At 39.5% G+C, this 13,510-nt stretch overlaps 1 protein-coding gene across 3 annotated transcripts in view; it reads right to left on the reverse strand.

Annotated features, from left to right (window-relative positions):
* Window positions 1-13,510, reverse strand: part of GPC6 (glypican 6) — a 1,087,460-nt gene that overhangs the window by 798,473 nt on the left and 275,477 nt on the right. For all 3 annotated transcript variants that reach the window (XM_032864158.1, XM_032864157.1, XM_032864159.1), the window contains exon 2: window positions 4,230-4,388. In XM_032864158.1, coding sequence (XP_032720049.1) covers window positions 4,230-4,388 — 159 coding nt within the window. The remainder of the gene's footprint in view (window positions 1-4,229; window positions 4,389-13,510) is intronic.

Here is a 13,510-nt window from a genome sequence, read left to right on the forward strand (position 1 = left end):
CAAGTGATTTACCCTCTCTAGGCCCCAGGTTCCTTGGGAGCAAGACTATATTTAGGTGGGTAATTATCTTTGTTAAGCTTTAAAAAAAAAAAGTCCCATTCCACTTGTCTCTGAAAGACAGCATCACATCCTCCCCACAAGCACTGGGACTGGACAGGCGCAAGAGACATATGAGTAGATGCTGGCTTGGTGAAACCTTAGCACATTTGGGGGCTGGAAAGCACGGGATAGTTCAAAGGGTCCTGGGGCTGACTATTCAGGAAGGCTCAGCCTAGGACTCGATGATGTTGAGTCTCCCACGGAGTAGCTCTGCGACTCTGCTCTGTGGTTCACTTTGGTCCATAGCTGAACATCTGTAAGGGGTGAGGAACACGGCCAGGTGTCACCCTAGTATTACTATTACTAATATCAGAGTGTTTGGTTGTTGTGTATTTTCCTAGAATCCTAACACATGAGCCACTTAGAAGCATGAGTGAGGTTGAGTTTTAGACACAAATTTGACCGGGTCAGAGGGTCACTACACACAACAATATTGGGAAAACGAGTGGGTGCACAAAGATGTCACTCCCTTTTTTTATATTTGTATATGAGTTACTTATTTATTTTGCACACTTCTGGCTGTCTGGGTGTTTGGCAGAGGTGAGACAGGTGAGAAGTAAAGGTGTAATGTTATGATCATTCTGCCAGCTGTTTCTGGATGGTCCTTGTGATGTAACCCTGGGGGTGTGACAAAAGTCTGGGCTTGGCTACGGAGCAAATTGAGTACAACCCTGTACAGTTCTAATGGAATCTTTGTAGCAAGGCCCCGCCAGCAGGGGGATGGGCTTATAGGGCTAGATAATGTGAGCCAGAGGCAGAGATTTGACCAGAGAGAGGGGAAAGAAGAAAACAAAAAACAAAACAAAACAAAACAAAAACCACAAAAAACCCCAACTAGCCAAAACCTTGTGAGACACTTAGAAAAGTATCAGTGCCAAGAATATAAACTATTACTTTACATACCTTCACCATAACATTTCAATCCTATGTTTAAAAAGAAAAAGCTACTCAGGTATAAGAAAATTCTCTGCCAAAGAATGAGAATGTCTGCAATTGAGATTAGACATATATTTTTTAAATTTATGGCCTCTCAACTACAAATTTTAGGGCTAATGGCAGTATGAAGCCAAACTTGTCTATTTAGGAAAGCTGGAGAAGAATTCATACGAACTCAGGTTTAGCTTCTGAGTACCCAGTGAATTGTTATAATTTTATACAGTTTCTTCTAAATATTACCAACGATATTAATAAAAACTGGAAAGATTATGGCAATACACAGAATATTACCTTAACATTTTTGGAGTTTCAAGTTTTAAGAGTCACCTCTGCCACAAAATGAAAAGCTAAATGGAATCAAACATTTCTAGTACAATAAGGAAAGTGACAACTGTAGACTAATGGCTAAAAGTGACTGAACTTAGCCTTCTGGATATGGTTTGGACAGAATCACATGTATCAGATGCAATTAAAATTGTTCTTGTAGTTAATGAAAATAGGAAAGGGAGTGATCACCTTCTCATGGAAAACAGTCATGTATATAATATAGCCAACAAAAACATGCAAAATCCAGGTGACAAGTCAAGGTCCCTGAGAAAGTGGGACCAGAGTCAGAAATGCAAAATGGACACTTTGGATCGAGAGACCCCAGCAAGAATGCAAAATGACTCACGGACTGGAAGCTCCTAAAAATAAACTCCAAGTCTTTCAGAATACCACTGATTGTATCTGGGAAAATCAGACTCAGAGGGTAACATTCCACAACTGATCCTAGATAGTTCTGTGCTCATACCAACTGATACTCATCAATGAGGAAGTCTGTTGGGGTTTTTTTGTTGTTGTTGTTGTTTTCTTTTTCTTTTTTTTTCTTTTTTTCCTTTTCCTTTTCTTTTCTTTTCTTTTCTTTTTTTTTCTTAAGCTAAGGGAAAAAATGGACAGTTGCCACGTGAATGCACTCCTGTTCCTGAAAGGTGACTCAGCAGGATCACCTTCACGGGATAAGACGGTAAGTCATACAACTGTGTGGCTGACCTTCCAGAAACTGTCTAAACAGACAGCAGAACTTATAATGGGAACTTTGAGTTTATTTACATAGTTTCTTATTTATTTACTTATTTATTTATTTATTTACTTACTTACTTACTTATTTTTTAAAAGACTGAACCCTTCAAAAGCTGAGCTCACCAGGATCACATGTTGAGTTTTACAAATAAGGCTGGCTGAAAGCTTCCTTGGGAAAAAACAAACAAACAAACAAACAAAACCAAAAACAAACAAAACACAAAAACTCAACTTCTCTCCCATCCCGGCCTAATGAGGTGAGATGCAGTATGAGGAAAAGAATTCATCACCCCCCCATGTCAGATCTAATCTTAACAAAATCAATGTCCTGTCAAATCAATTGACATAATGCCCCAAAGTACATTTAAACAATTTAAAACACATCTGGAGAGAGAGACAGAGAGTCAGAGAAAGATGGAGAGAGGTTTCTTTAGTAAGACCAACTAGATGAGATCAAGGATTCTAAATTCAAAGATATTAAAAGTCATTGAGATGAGAATACAAGTATCTGGCTCCGTCCTTTTGAATGGCTTTACACATTTAAAAAAATCAATCAACTCCCCATAAAACCACCTTCCATGAAATATTTTTATTGAAGGAAATATACACATGTGTCATGAATGCTGCCTAGAACTATTTCACTGCAACTTTGGAGTACGGCTTAATAAAGGCACGAGAATCATTTTCCAAAGGCAGGTAAAAGTCAACAGCTCCAGATCACTCTCCCTGCTTTCTGTAACAAACCATAAGGTGTCTCAATTTGCCTCCACCTGAAGTGATACATTACATTTCCTCCAACACAGAGCCCCTACAGGGACTCCTGAATGTCACCGGATTTGTAATCTGTCAATCAAGGGGAACTCCTAAGTACTCCTTAGTTTCATTCATGGGAACAACATTCACAGCTTCACCTCTAAGTAAGGAATTATTTTCATGCACTCCACAGATAAAGCTGAACACAGAGTAAGGGGCAGAGGACGAAGGTGCAGATGTTGGGACACTGGGCAGAAAAGATAAAGTCCCACTGACTTCCACGGAGAACGTCACATCACCTTAAGCACTAAAAACACTACCAGGTAGACCTGTCTCTCAGAACTCAGAGGGCTGATATGAAAGAAATTGGTGTTACTGTAATAGTTTAAAGCAGCAATGAAGCAGAACATTTTGCCTGCTGCAGAGAATAAAAAGGGAAAATCCAAACTTCGGCCAGCCTTTTCTAACGGGCTTTATTTACCATGCATTGACTGGAAAGGATGAGGGAAAAGATGGCGGGTCTCCTGGCCCAGGACAACTTAGTGTGACCCTATGGTACAAGGAAAGGTCACCACAATTGGCAAGTCTGCTTTACAACGAGAGACAGGAATTACATTCCTTTCTTAAAGCTCTAAAGACTACACAACCACCTGAGAATATTAACTTTATCACTATCATTATCATATCAGTTTATAAAAATCAGATTGCTTTTGAAAAAGTTTTTTTCTGAAGTTCGGATGAGACTATTCAATGCTGAAACCCCAGTAATGATCACTTTCACTCTTTGTGCTCTCTCCTACAGAATGTTTATTTAACAAATAGAATATAGAAAGGAACTTGATGGCTTATAATCAAGAAATCAATAGAGGACTTAAACCTTACTCAGAACGTACTATCACCGCAATGTAAAATGTGGCTAGATTCTTGGAGGAGCAAACTCTGAAATAAAGGAGTCCATGTCAGCAGCACTGAAAACAAGTCTGTCTTCTTGAAAGTGTTGTTATATTTCAAATAATTTTAAATGACATTTAATTATTTTAAAGAAAATCCCCAGATGAAAAATTAAGACAAGCTATGATGTGACAAAACCTGAATTAGAATCATTCTAATCATGAAAAATTAAGCTAAATCTTCCAGAATAAATCTCACAGGCAAACCACAAATTCAAAACAGTTCTTTGTTAACTCCGATTGTTCTAAGATATTACTACAAAAGTTGTCAAGAATGCTGATGCTTTTTCTAAATATAGACCAAGTTATAGAAATGTTTAAGAAGGAAAGAAAAGATACTGCATAAAAAAAAAAATGGTTTTCCCAGAAGACCGAGAGTCTCAGGAAGGCACCCCCAGAACAGAGAGAAGCAGAAGTTGTCCCACTTACCGTCGAACTTCTTGTGCCTGGACACGAACGTGGTGCGTACAAAATGGCTCGTCTCCTCCACGAGGTTTTCAAACTCGAGTTTGCTTTGCTGGCTTAACTTGTCTTCCATTTCTGTAGTGCAGCATGTATACTCTTGAGGGCAGATTCTTAAGTGTTCCCCTGCCATGAGAAGGTACATGTCAGGATGGGATGATAAGGACTTTGGGGAATTTGCTTCTCCAACATTCCCTTCCAATCCTGGGGCACCTGGTACAGCAACCTTTTGGACCAGCCCTGACAACGTATCTGGGCCTCAGTGGACTTAACATCCCAAGCACTCAACATGCAACATCAACTTCGGTTGAACCTGATGTTGTGGTCTGAACATTTTTGCCCCCCACCAAATTTATACGGTCGAATCTTAACACTCAAGGTGATGGTATTAGGATCTGGGGTCTTTGGGAGGTGATGAGGTCATGAATGGAATTGGTGTTCTTATAAAACAGACCCCAGAGAGCTAGCTTGTCCCTTGGGCCCATGAGGACTCAGCAAGAAGATGGTGTCTGGGAACAAGGGAAAGGGCGCTCACCACACACAGAATCTACCTGTACCATGATCTTGGACTTCCCAGCCCTCCAGAAGTAGGAGAAATAAATGCCCTTTGTTTATAAGCCACCCAGCTTATGCTATTTCTGTTACAGAAGCCCAAACAGACTAAGACACCCGATATTTGGTTCCTGTCCCTGCCATGTAAGGGGAAGTATATTGAGGACCTCAGAAGACCATGACAATGTCCCTGCTTTTATTTGAGATGTGCCAAGTAGCACCAGGTGACAAGAGATGTAATACAGTTATAAGTGTGCTTGTCTTTGGAAACCTCCAGTAACGCAAAAGACGCTCCGTCCCATCACCACAGTCTGTTTGACAGCGAGGGCGAGACAAGATGGGGATAATTCCTTGTGTCTGGCTCTGCCTGTCCATCTGTCAGAATGCATCAGCTGTGCTCTCAGGGAAAGTGAGTGTGTTTTCAATGGCAGGTCTAATGTGCCAAACATTTCCTCAGTTGACAATCCTTGTCAGAGAGGAGATGTTCCCCTGCAAGGAGGAAGGCCCTGGTGTATTTAATTAAGGCTTAAGTTCTATGGAAATGTAAAGTAAAAGGTAATGAAAGTCAAGTATTTAATTCAACATCTTTATTTCTGGATACACCAGATCACTTCTTTCGGCAATATTGCTTTCCTCTTTTCTTTCTTTTTCTTTTCTTTTCTTTTCTTTTTTTTTTTTTTCTTTGCTATTTGCAAGGAGGAAACAAACCTCTGCTTCATGAAATTAAAATAGACTGTTAATGCATAAAATGTGAATTTCCAATTGAGGCAGTTGGGTTAGTGTTAAAATGTTTGGTGGAACCTGTGGAGGGAAGAAGAAAAATCCACCAAACATCTTGGTAAGTAGAAACAACAAATTGCCCCTGGTATCAAAGTCACTGTAGGACACTGAACTCCAAATGCACAAAGTACTTGATGTGATGATTAAAATTCATTTATAATGCTTAATGGTACTTAAATAAAGTTATGTCCTGTGACCTGTATAAAGTAGAGGTTATTTCATGTTTATGTCACTTGATGCTTTAGTGCTTACTTAAAACAACCTCAGAATTAAAAAAAAAAAAAAATGACAACAAATGTGTACTAAAGTTAGATCTTCCATAACTCCTGGAAGGGAGACCATAAAATATCATATGTATATTTTTTTAAAAAAGAAAATGAAAATGCCTTGTACTTGAGAGCGATAACTATCAAATTCAAGATGGCAGTTCCCTCCCAGGAGAAATTAGGATTTGAGAGAGTGCTCAAATACTTGTATCTACAATCTTTTATTTCCTAAGTTGTTTGATGGATGCCTGATGTTTATCATACTATTAGCTTTGCTTTCTCTGTACAAAGAAAATATTTTGTAATAAAAACTTGGAAGCGTGTCATTAAAAGGTAGTAGGCACGACAGCTGTGCTGGAGAAGAGAGCAGGGGGGAGGTATTAAGAAAGGAAAAAACAGGCTGCCCTTGACATTCAGAAGACAGCCTGGCAACTCACAGCTAGGTCATGAGATTCTATTACACCTAAACCATCTCACAGAAGGCCAACGCCAGACAAAATTACTCCGAGACCATGATAAATGAGACAAAGCAAAGCCACTTCAAAATTTTGTCTAAGCACACACAAAAACAAAGCCCTAGGTCATCCAAAAAATACTGAACATCTCCTCCCTGAGGCAAAATGAGTGGACTTCCTTACCATTTACAGATGGATCTCCATACTACCCTCCCTCCTTGTTGATCAGATGTATTGAGAGACCTTCTTGTAGGTTGATCTCTCCTTTCTGGAAGAATCCAATCGAGGCTGAAGCTCTGGTTCTCCGAACCCTCCCCAACCCACCCAACTAATCTCTAAGTCCTATAACTGATTCTTTCAAAGCCCCTCTCACTGAGAAAGCCCTGGTTCTCCATGGTGTTTTCTTGCTTGAGGATAAGAGGTATCTTATTCAATTACAGCTGTGTTTCTAATAGGTTCTCACTGGAAAGTACTGACTATACCAAAATGGGGAGGGATAGACCAAGATGAATTTTGAGATTTTTCTTCAAGTTATTTTGATACTCGCATCCTGGTAAAAAGCAGAGTTCTGGAGGTTAAGACACTGATAAAGAACAAAAGTGGTTTTATCAAAAGCAAATGACCTACAAATCTCTAATTTACTTTTTATGAAATATATATCTGATAAGGACAAAACTCTGTATCCAAACTGAATGGTATTTAGCATTAATAATTCTGCATAATGTTCCTTTCTCCAACCCATTATAAAACATTTCCAAAAATCTCCTTCCTCTATTTCCCACCCTATTGTTTCGCAAATGGAATGACCATTTCTCAAGATTTAGTACATGGGGCTGCATTCCACTTCTGAATCATTACAGGTGAGTTTTCAGCAAAATGCATTGGACTTTTGGTGACAAGCTGATCAAAAGAGAATAAACATTTTATGACCTGAGGGAAATAGCTGTATTTGGGATATTTGTGGAAGAAACACCATGGATCTATCTACATTCATGAAATTAGATTGTGTTGGAAGCACTGTAATCTCCAATCACTCCAAGACAATCATTACTTTATGTGGAGTGATAAATAAAAACAGAAGATACTTACTTCGTCACAGGACAACTTTATATTTAAAAAAAAAAAAAAAGTATTTATTTGAGAGAAAGAAAGAGAGAGAGTGTGTGTGTAGGAGCAGGGGGAGGAGGGGCAGAGAGGGAGGGAGACGCAGACTCCCGGATGAGCAGGGAGCCTGATGCTGGGCTTGGGCTCAATCCCAGGACCCTGGGATCATGGCCTGAGATGAAGGCAGACACTTAACCAACTGAGCCACCCAGGCACCCCCACGGGACCCTTTAAACCAAACTCACTGTGTCTGCCTGTGTGTGTATGTGTGTGTCTGTATAGGGTCATGAGGCACTTGTAAGTGGCTACCATTCTAATTCAATGCGGTATCAGATATTTTATAGAACTGGAAGTGTCCTCAAGAAGTCAAGAGCTTCAATGCAGGGCCAGGCAGAGAGTTAACTAGAGACATAGATAGACAGACATAGACAAGCACGGAGAAAGAGAAGAGACGGAGGGATCACCAGAGTATTTTAGAAACTGCTGTAGGAAGAGTAAATCTTCCACGCAAAGTACTTGTTAGAGTGTCTACAGAGAGACCAGGCTAATGTCCCTGGGCATACAGGATCCCAGGTTGTGAAACGTGTGGTCGAATCTAGGCTGAGCCTCCTCTTCTTTCTAATATTTGAGAGATAAGAAGGTTATGGAAGAATCCACCCATCGAAGTACATACAGTTCCTTTCTCCCCCAATCTGAGGTCACTGATATTGGTCAAAACAACCTGGTAACTCGAAATGGCCAGAAAGACTTAGGGCAACTGCACGATTTCTTCTGACTAGGTTTGTTCATTTATTTCATTTTTAGCCCTAGTACGGGGGTATGTAAACCATGGCCTCTGGGCCAAATCTGGCCCACCATCTGTATTTGCAGGCCCAGAGAATAAAACAGTTGGAGAAAAAAAAAAAATCAAAAGAATGATATTTGTACTATATGGAAGTTTCATGAAGTTCAAATTCAATTACCCATAAATAAAGTTTTATCACAAGACAGCCCCACCTCTTCATTTATGCATTGCCTGTGGCTGCGTTAGTAGGCAAAGACTAGAGCGGGCAGGACAGAGACCACAGGGACCTTCAACTTGAATATTTACATTCCGAAATCATATCTGGCAGCTACTCTCCCATACAAAGAATTAGCTCAAGCCCTTCCTGTTCCAATTTGTCCAAATGACAAGAATACGAAACTTTTCTCAGCTTAGTACATCGTGCTTCCTAACATGAGTATTTGCTATAATAATGGGATGCTTCCAAAGTGGTAACTTATGAATGAGAAGAAAGTGTTGTCCTTTATGAGCTTCCCACACACTTTCTCAAATTCCCTGAGGTTCTCTATGTTATTTATGACATAATTAGATACAACATTTAGCTCAATGGGAGTACCGTTAGATACCTCCAATATCACTAATAGTAAACATACAGAATAGTTCATTCCAGGAGATCAGGATAAGAGATCACAAATGAAGAAAGTGTGGGATGAAAACAACAATGACTGTACCTTCACTTGTCAAACATTTACCGAAACCTACGTGCAACTCACGATGATAGGTTCAGGTCCGTCAAGATCAGGGGCAGGGTCATGCCATCAGCTTAAACAGGTGCATGCTTTCTTGGGGTACCTGTGGTTCGTGAGGGTGAATCCCAGGTCCCTGTATTTTTGTAGAACTCTTCCCTAGCTGTACCGTCAATAAGGGAAATTACAGAGGTGAGAGGAGGGAGTTCCACTAGGAAGTGAGAGATGGAGTGAAGGCTCAGGGACATAAAGTCAGAGTATAAATTGTCATCTGTTTCCTAAGCAAGAAGAGAATGCTTATTCCTCCCTTTACATGCCTCTTTTAACTGTGTGTCACTCTTCACAACATCTTTCCCCAAATGCCCGCCCAGATGTTTGTTTTCACTCCAAGACACAGAGGTGACAGGAGAATTGCAAATCTGCCAGATCCCACTCCCTCCAGGGACAGCCCTGGGTCTGAAAACCGCCAGGAAGAGACTTGGTGAGCAGCACAAGCAGGAGACAAGAGGACCTCGTTAACCACAGAAGCCAGCCTCTGTGGGTCTGCCGCAGTAGACTCTCTGCCCTTGGAGTTAACACACGGGGACCTCAGAATGCACATTCCAAACAAATCACCAAGATGAAGTACCCCAAATGCGTCACATTTCACAGTCTATAGTCAGCCAAACGCTTGGCTTTTATAGAGCTTTGGAGTGTGGAGGGAAATTACTAACCTTACATTTCCTAAAAGGTTGGTAGGAAATCAAAAACTAAAAAGGCCAAAGAAGATGGCGAGATCTCACACAACAGAGCTCTTTGATTTCTGAACCTCCAAACTCCATTCGATGACAGTGCAATATTTGTTCTAGACTTGGCCCTCTTCATCAGTACGGTCTACGCCAGAGTGCTTTCATCCTTGAACTCTTAAAACCCCACCGTCGATTAACAGTGTCTGGTACCAAACTAAGTCTCCTCCTCTTTTGATAGGTCACCTCAAATAACCATCCTATTTGTTCATCTGGTGTCCAGGAAGCTGACTGAGCAAATAATCTGAGGAAACAGGCTTTGGGAAGTGAAATACTCTAGAAGAAGTGAACTTTCAAAGAGATTTTTTGATAGCTGAAATAATTTAAATTGGAGTTAACAGTCCTGGACTGTTTTCAGTCTCATAAAACTTCTCTACAAGCTAATCAGGAGTGGCAGAAAATAGGAAAGCCGTAGTTTTTAAATATATGTTCTAGTTCATTTCTCTAAGTTCACATTCCCCAAACCTCCAAAATAGCACTTCTTCAACATTTCTCAGTGTGAAGCATTATTATAAATGATCCTTTCTTATCTTGAAGGACTGCTTCTCTTCAGCAGAATGGTTCACTGCTATAATCAGAATGTTCAAACTTTCATGCCAAGTTTTTAAAATTCAGTGTATGTTCGACATCAGCAGATCTTTCGTTCAAATAACCTATATTAGTGTCATCCTTTGACATCAATTTCCCGATAAAGACTTTAAATACTAATTCTTTTAGTTACAGAATGTTCACTCAGTATTTTCCAAATTCCTTTGGAGGGGACCAACAAGTTAATTGTGTAAACTGGTTCCAACAGTTGCAAACAGAGGATTTCAAACATGCCATGATCTTTTCTTTCCTACTTCCTTGAGAATAAGACTCACCAAGTTTGTATTTCAGTATAAACTTTTCATAGAGGAAGTAGTCAAACAGAATCTCTTCAACATTCAAAATGTTAATTTGTTGGTCTCAAGAGAGTTCTTCAAGAATTAAGATCAGTAAAGAAATATTGCTCCCATTATTTCTGTATTTCAGACTCAAACTAAAAGATATATAAGCATAGAAAACTTCAGTTACGCTCTCTAGGTATCTGAGAACAAGATAACCAAAACACCAAGGCAAAGATAAGAATCCCCAATTCCACATCTCCCCTCCCATTGCAAGGTACACATTCTGTCTGTCCCATAGTTATAAGCACTCCCTGCAGGTCAGGCACTATGAACTATGTGTTTTTATTGTCTTTATTTCACAAACTAAGAAACAGAATTATAGAAAGATTAAGTGGCTTAATCTTTAAGCTAGAAAAGATCTGTCTCCAAAGCTTATCATTTTAACCCCTCCAACTTGTGACAGGATTCACTGGACTACAGCAGCAAACTGAGAGACATCAGAGAATATCTTAAATTTCCAGATAAACTTGACATGTGTAGGAAACTGCACAAACTCAAGTATCTGACGTTTCAACATCATTATATTTACTACATTCTTGCAATGACATTATATCCTTATGAAGTTGGTTTTTGTTAATTTTCCTTAATTTCCTTAATGTTCACATGGGTAGCATGTGAAAATCAGTATGGAACAGGAAATGAAAGTGGTGATGTGTAATTCGAGTGTAGGCTTTGAGAAGCTGTGTGCTGCCCATTAGTAAATAGTTGTGACTATTTAAGAATTAACTTTTCAGAATGTTCCTATAATGTATATGCAACGTTTATAACTGGCTACTATCTCCTTATGAGATAAATTCTTAGTTGTTCAGATTTAAGAAGAAATGGCTAGTACTTCTTCTGGCCTAGGGATATGGTAGAAAAATATTTTTTGCAATAATTTTGTCTAGTAACATAGAGGAAACACTTATTTCCATGCTGCTATGAGGGTATTTTTTAGATGTGGTCAAGATGTATGACTTGAACTGGAAACATAATACTCTCAATTATGTGGGTGGCCCTCATCCAATCAGTTGAAAGTCCTTGTGAGGAAAAAACTGATGTTTCTTTGAGAAAAAGAAATTCTGCCTGGAGACTACAGCATCAACTCCTGAGTTTTCAGCCCTATCCCATTGCATAAGTCAATTCCTTAAAAAAAGGTGTGTGTGTGTGTGTGTGTGTGTGTGTGTGTGTGTGTGTGTCTTATTGATTCTGCTTCTCTAAAGAACCCTGACACAAAGGCCTCCATGAAGAGAGACTGTATGGGTACTTCTGTACTAGCTCCCAGTGCATCTACAACAGTGCTCATCACAATTGTCACGCTTATCTCTTTCACCCAAAACTTAGCACCATTGCTTACTTTTTTTTTTGCCACTTTCACTGCCTATCAATCCCAGTATCTGAGATATTATAGATGGAGTCAGTGTTGTGTTGGTAAATAGTTGTGTTGGTAAATGAGGAGGAGGCGTGATTTGTACTGTTTGCCAATTCTCATGGCATGAATACACCTACCATGGCTGATTTCTAGCTACTGAAATGATGTTCCTAAATATTGAGCTCTGAAAGGCTATACAAATGCTCAATAAAGAAGGTCTAAAGGCAACATGCCTCAATATAATAAAGGGCTGATACGAAAAACCCACAGTTAATGCCATATTTATCATACACACACACACACACACACACACACACACACACACACACACACACAGAGGAATATTACTCAGCCATCAAAAAGAATGAACTCTTGCCATCTGCAACAACACGTGTGGAGGAGTCCGACAGTATTGCGCTAAGCAAAATAAGTCAGTCAGAAAGAGATAAATGCTATATGATTTCACTCATCTGTGGAATATAAAAAACAAAACAAAACAAAACAAAAACAAAAGAAATGAGCACAGGGGAAAAAAGGTGATGGAAAGAGAGATATACTAGCCAAGAAACAGGCTCTTAATTGATGGTTACCAGACAGGAGGTGGGCAGGGGAGGGGGTGTTGGGTGAAACAGGTGATGGGAATTCAGAGTACACTTATCATGATAAGCCCTGAGTGATGTATAGAATTGTTGAATCACTGTATTGTGCACCTGAAATGAATATAACACTCTATGTTAACTTTATTGAAATTAAAAACTTAATTAAAAAAAAGAAAAGTCATGGAGCGGCACACCATCACATAACATTTCCTCCATATAACTAGAAAACACCCCAAGAGTACAACAATCATGAAATAATTAGAAAGTGATGAATTTCAAGTATTTATTAGCTTGGTTTTCAATATGATTTATTTAACTATAAATTATACAATTTAAATTTTAATAATGGCTGTGCTAAGGGACGCCTGGGTGGTTCCGTCTGTTGAGCATCTGACTCTTGATCTCAGCTCTGGTCTTGATCTCAGGGTCCTAAATTTGAGCCCCATGTTAAGCTCCACACTAGGTGTGGAATAAATAAATAATTAATTAATTAGTGGCTGTGCTTAAGCACAGGCTCACAGAATTCTTGAAAACTGTAATAATCCATTCTTATAAGCTAGAATGTGCTAATGCACCACTACCTGAAGCTAAGTGTACTGTATATTGCTAATTGGCTGCTTCTTTCAATTAGCTGGGTTCCTGAATTCAATTAAAAAGCCCCCAGACCAAAAGAATCTGCCATTTCTTCTACCTACATTTAGATCTATGGGTCTATTTGCCTCAAAGGGAAATTGGTTCTTTGCAGTCATTTCTGACTGCCGAAGTACAAATTCCCCTGAGAGCACTGAGGAGGAGTGCAATAGAGCAGTTATTATAAGAATGGTAGACAGTGTGGACCATGGCTAGCCTGTGTGCTTAAAGGAAAGGTCCCCACTAGTGACAAGCAAGGTTATCGCCCGGCAAGGTGAACCAAGGTGA

This window comes from Lontra canadensis, unplaced genomic scaffold (assembly GCF_010015895.1).
Source record: "Lontra canadensis isolate GAN:19392208 unplaced genomic scaffold, GSC_riverotter_1.0 scaffold26, whole genome shotgun sequence".
NCBI lineage: Eukaryota > Metazoa > Chordata > Mammalia > Carnivora > Mustelidae > Lontra > Lontra canadensis.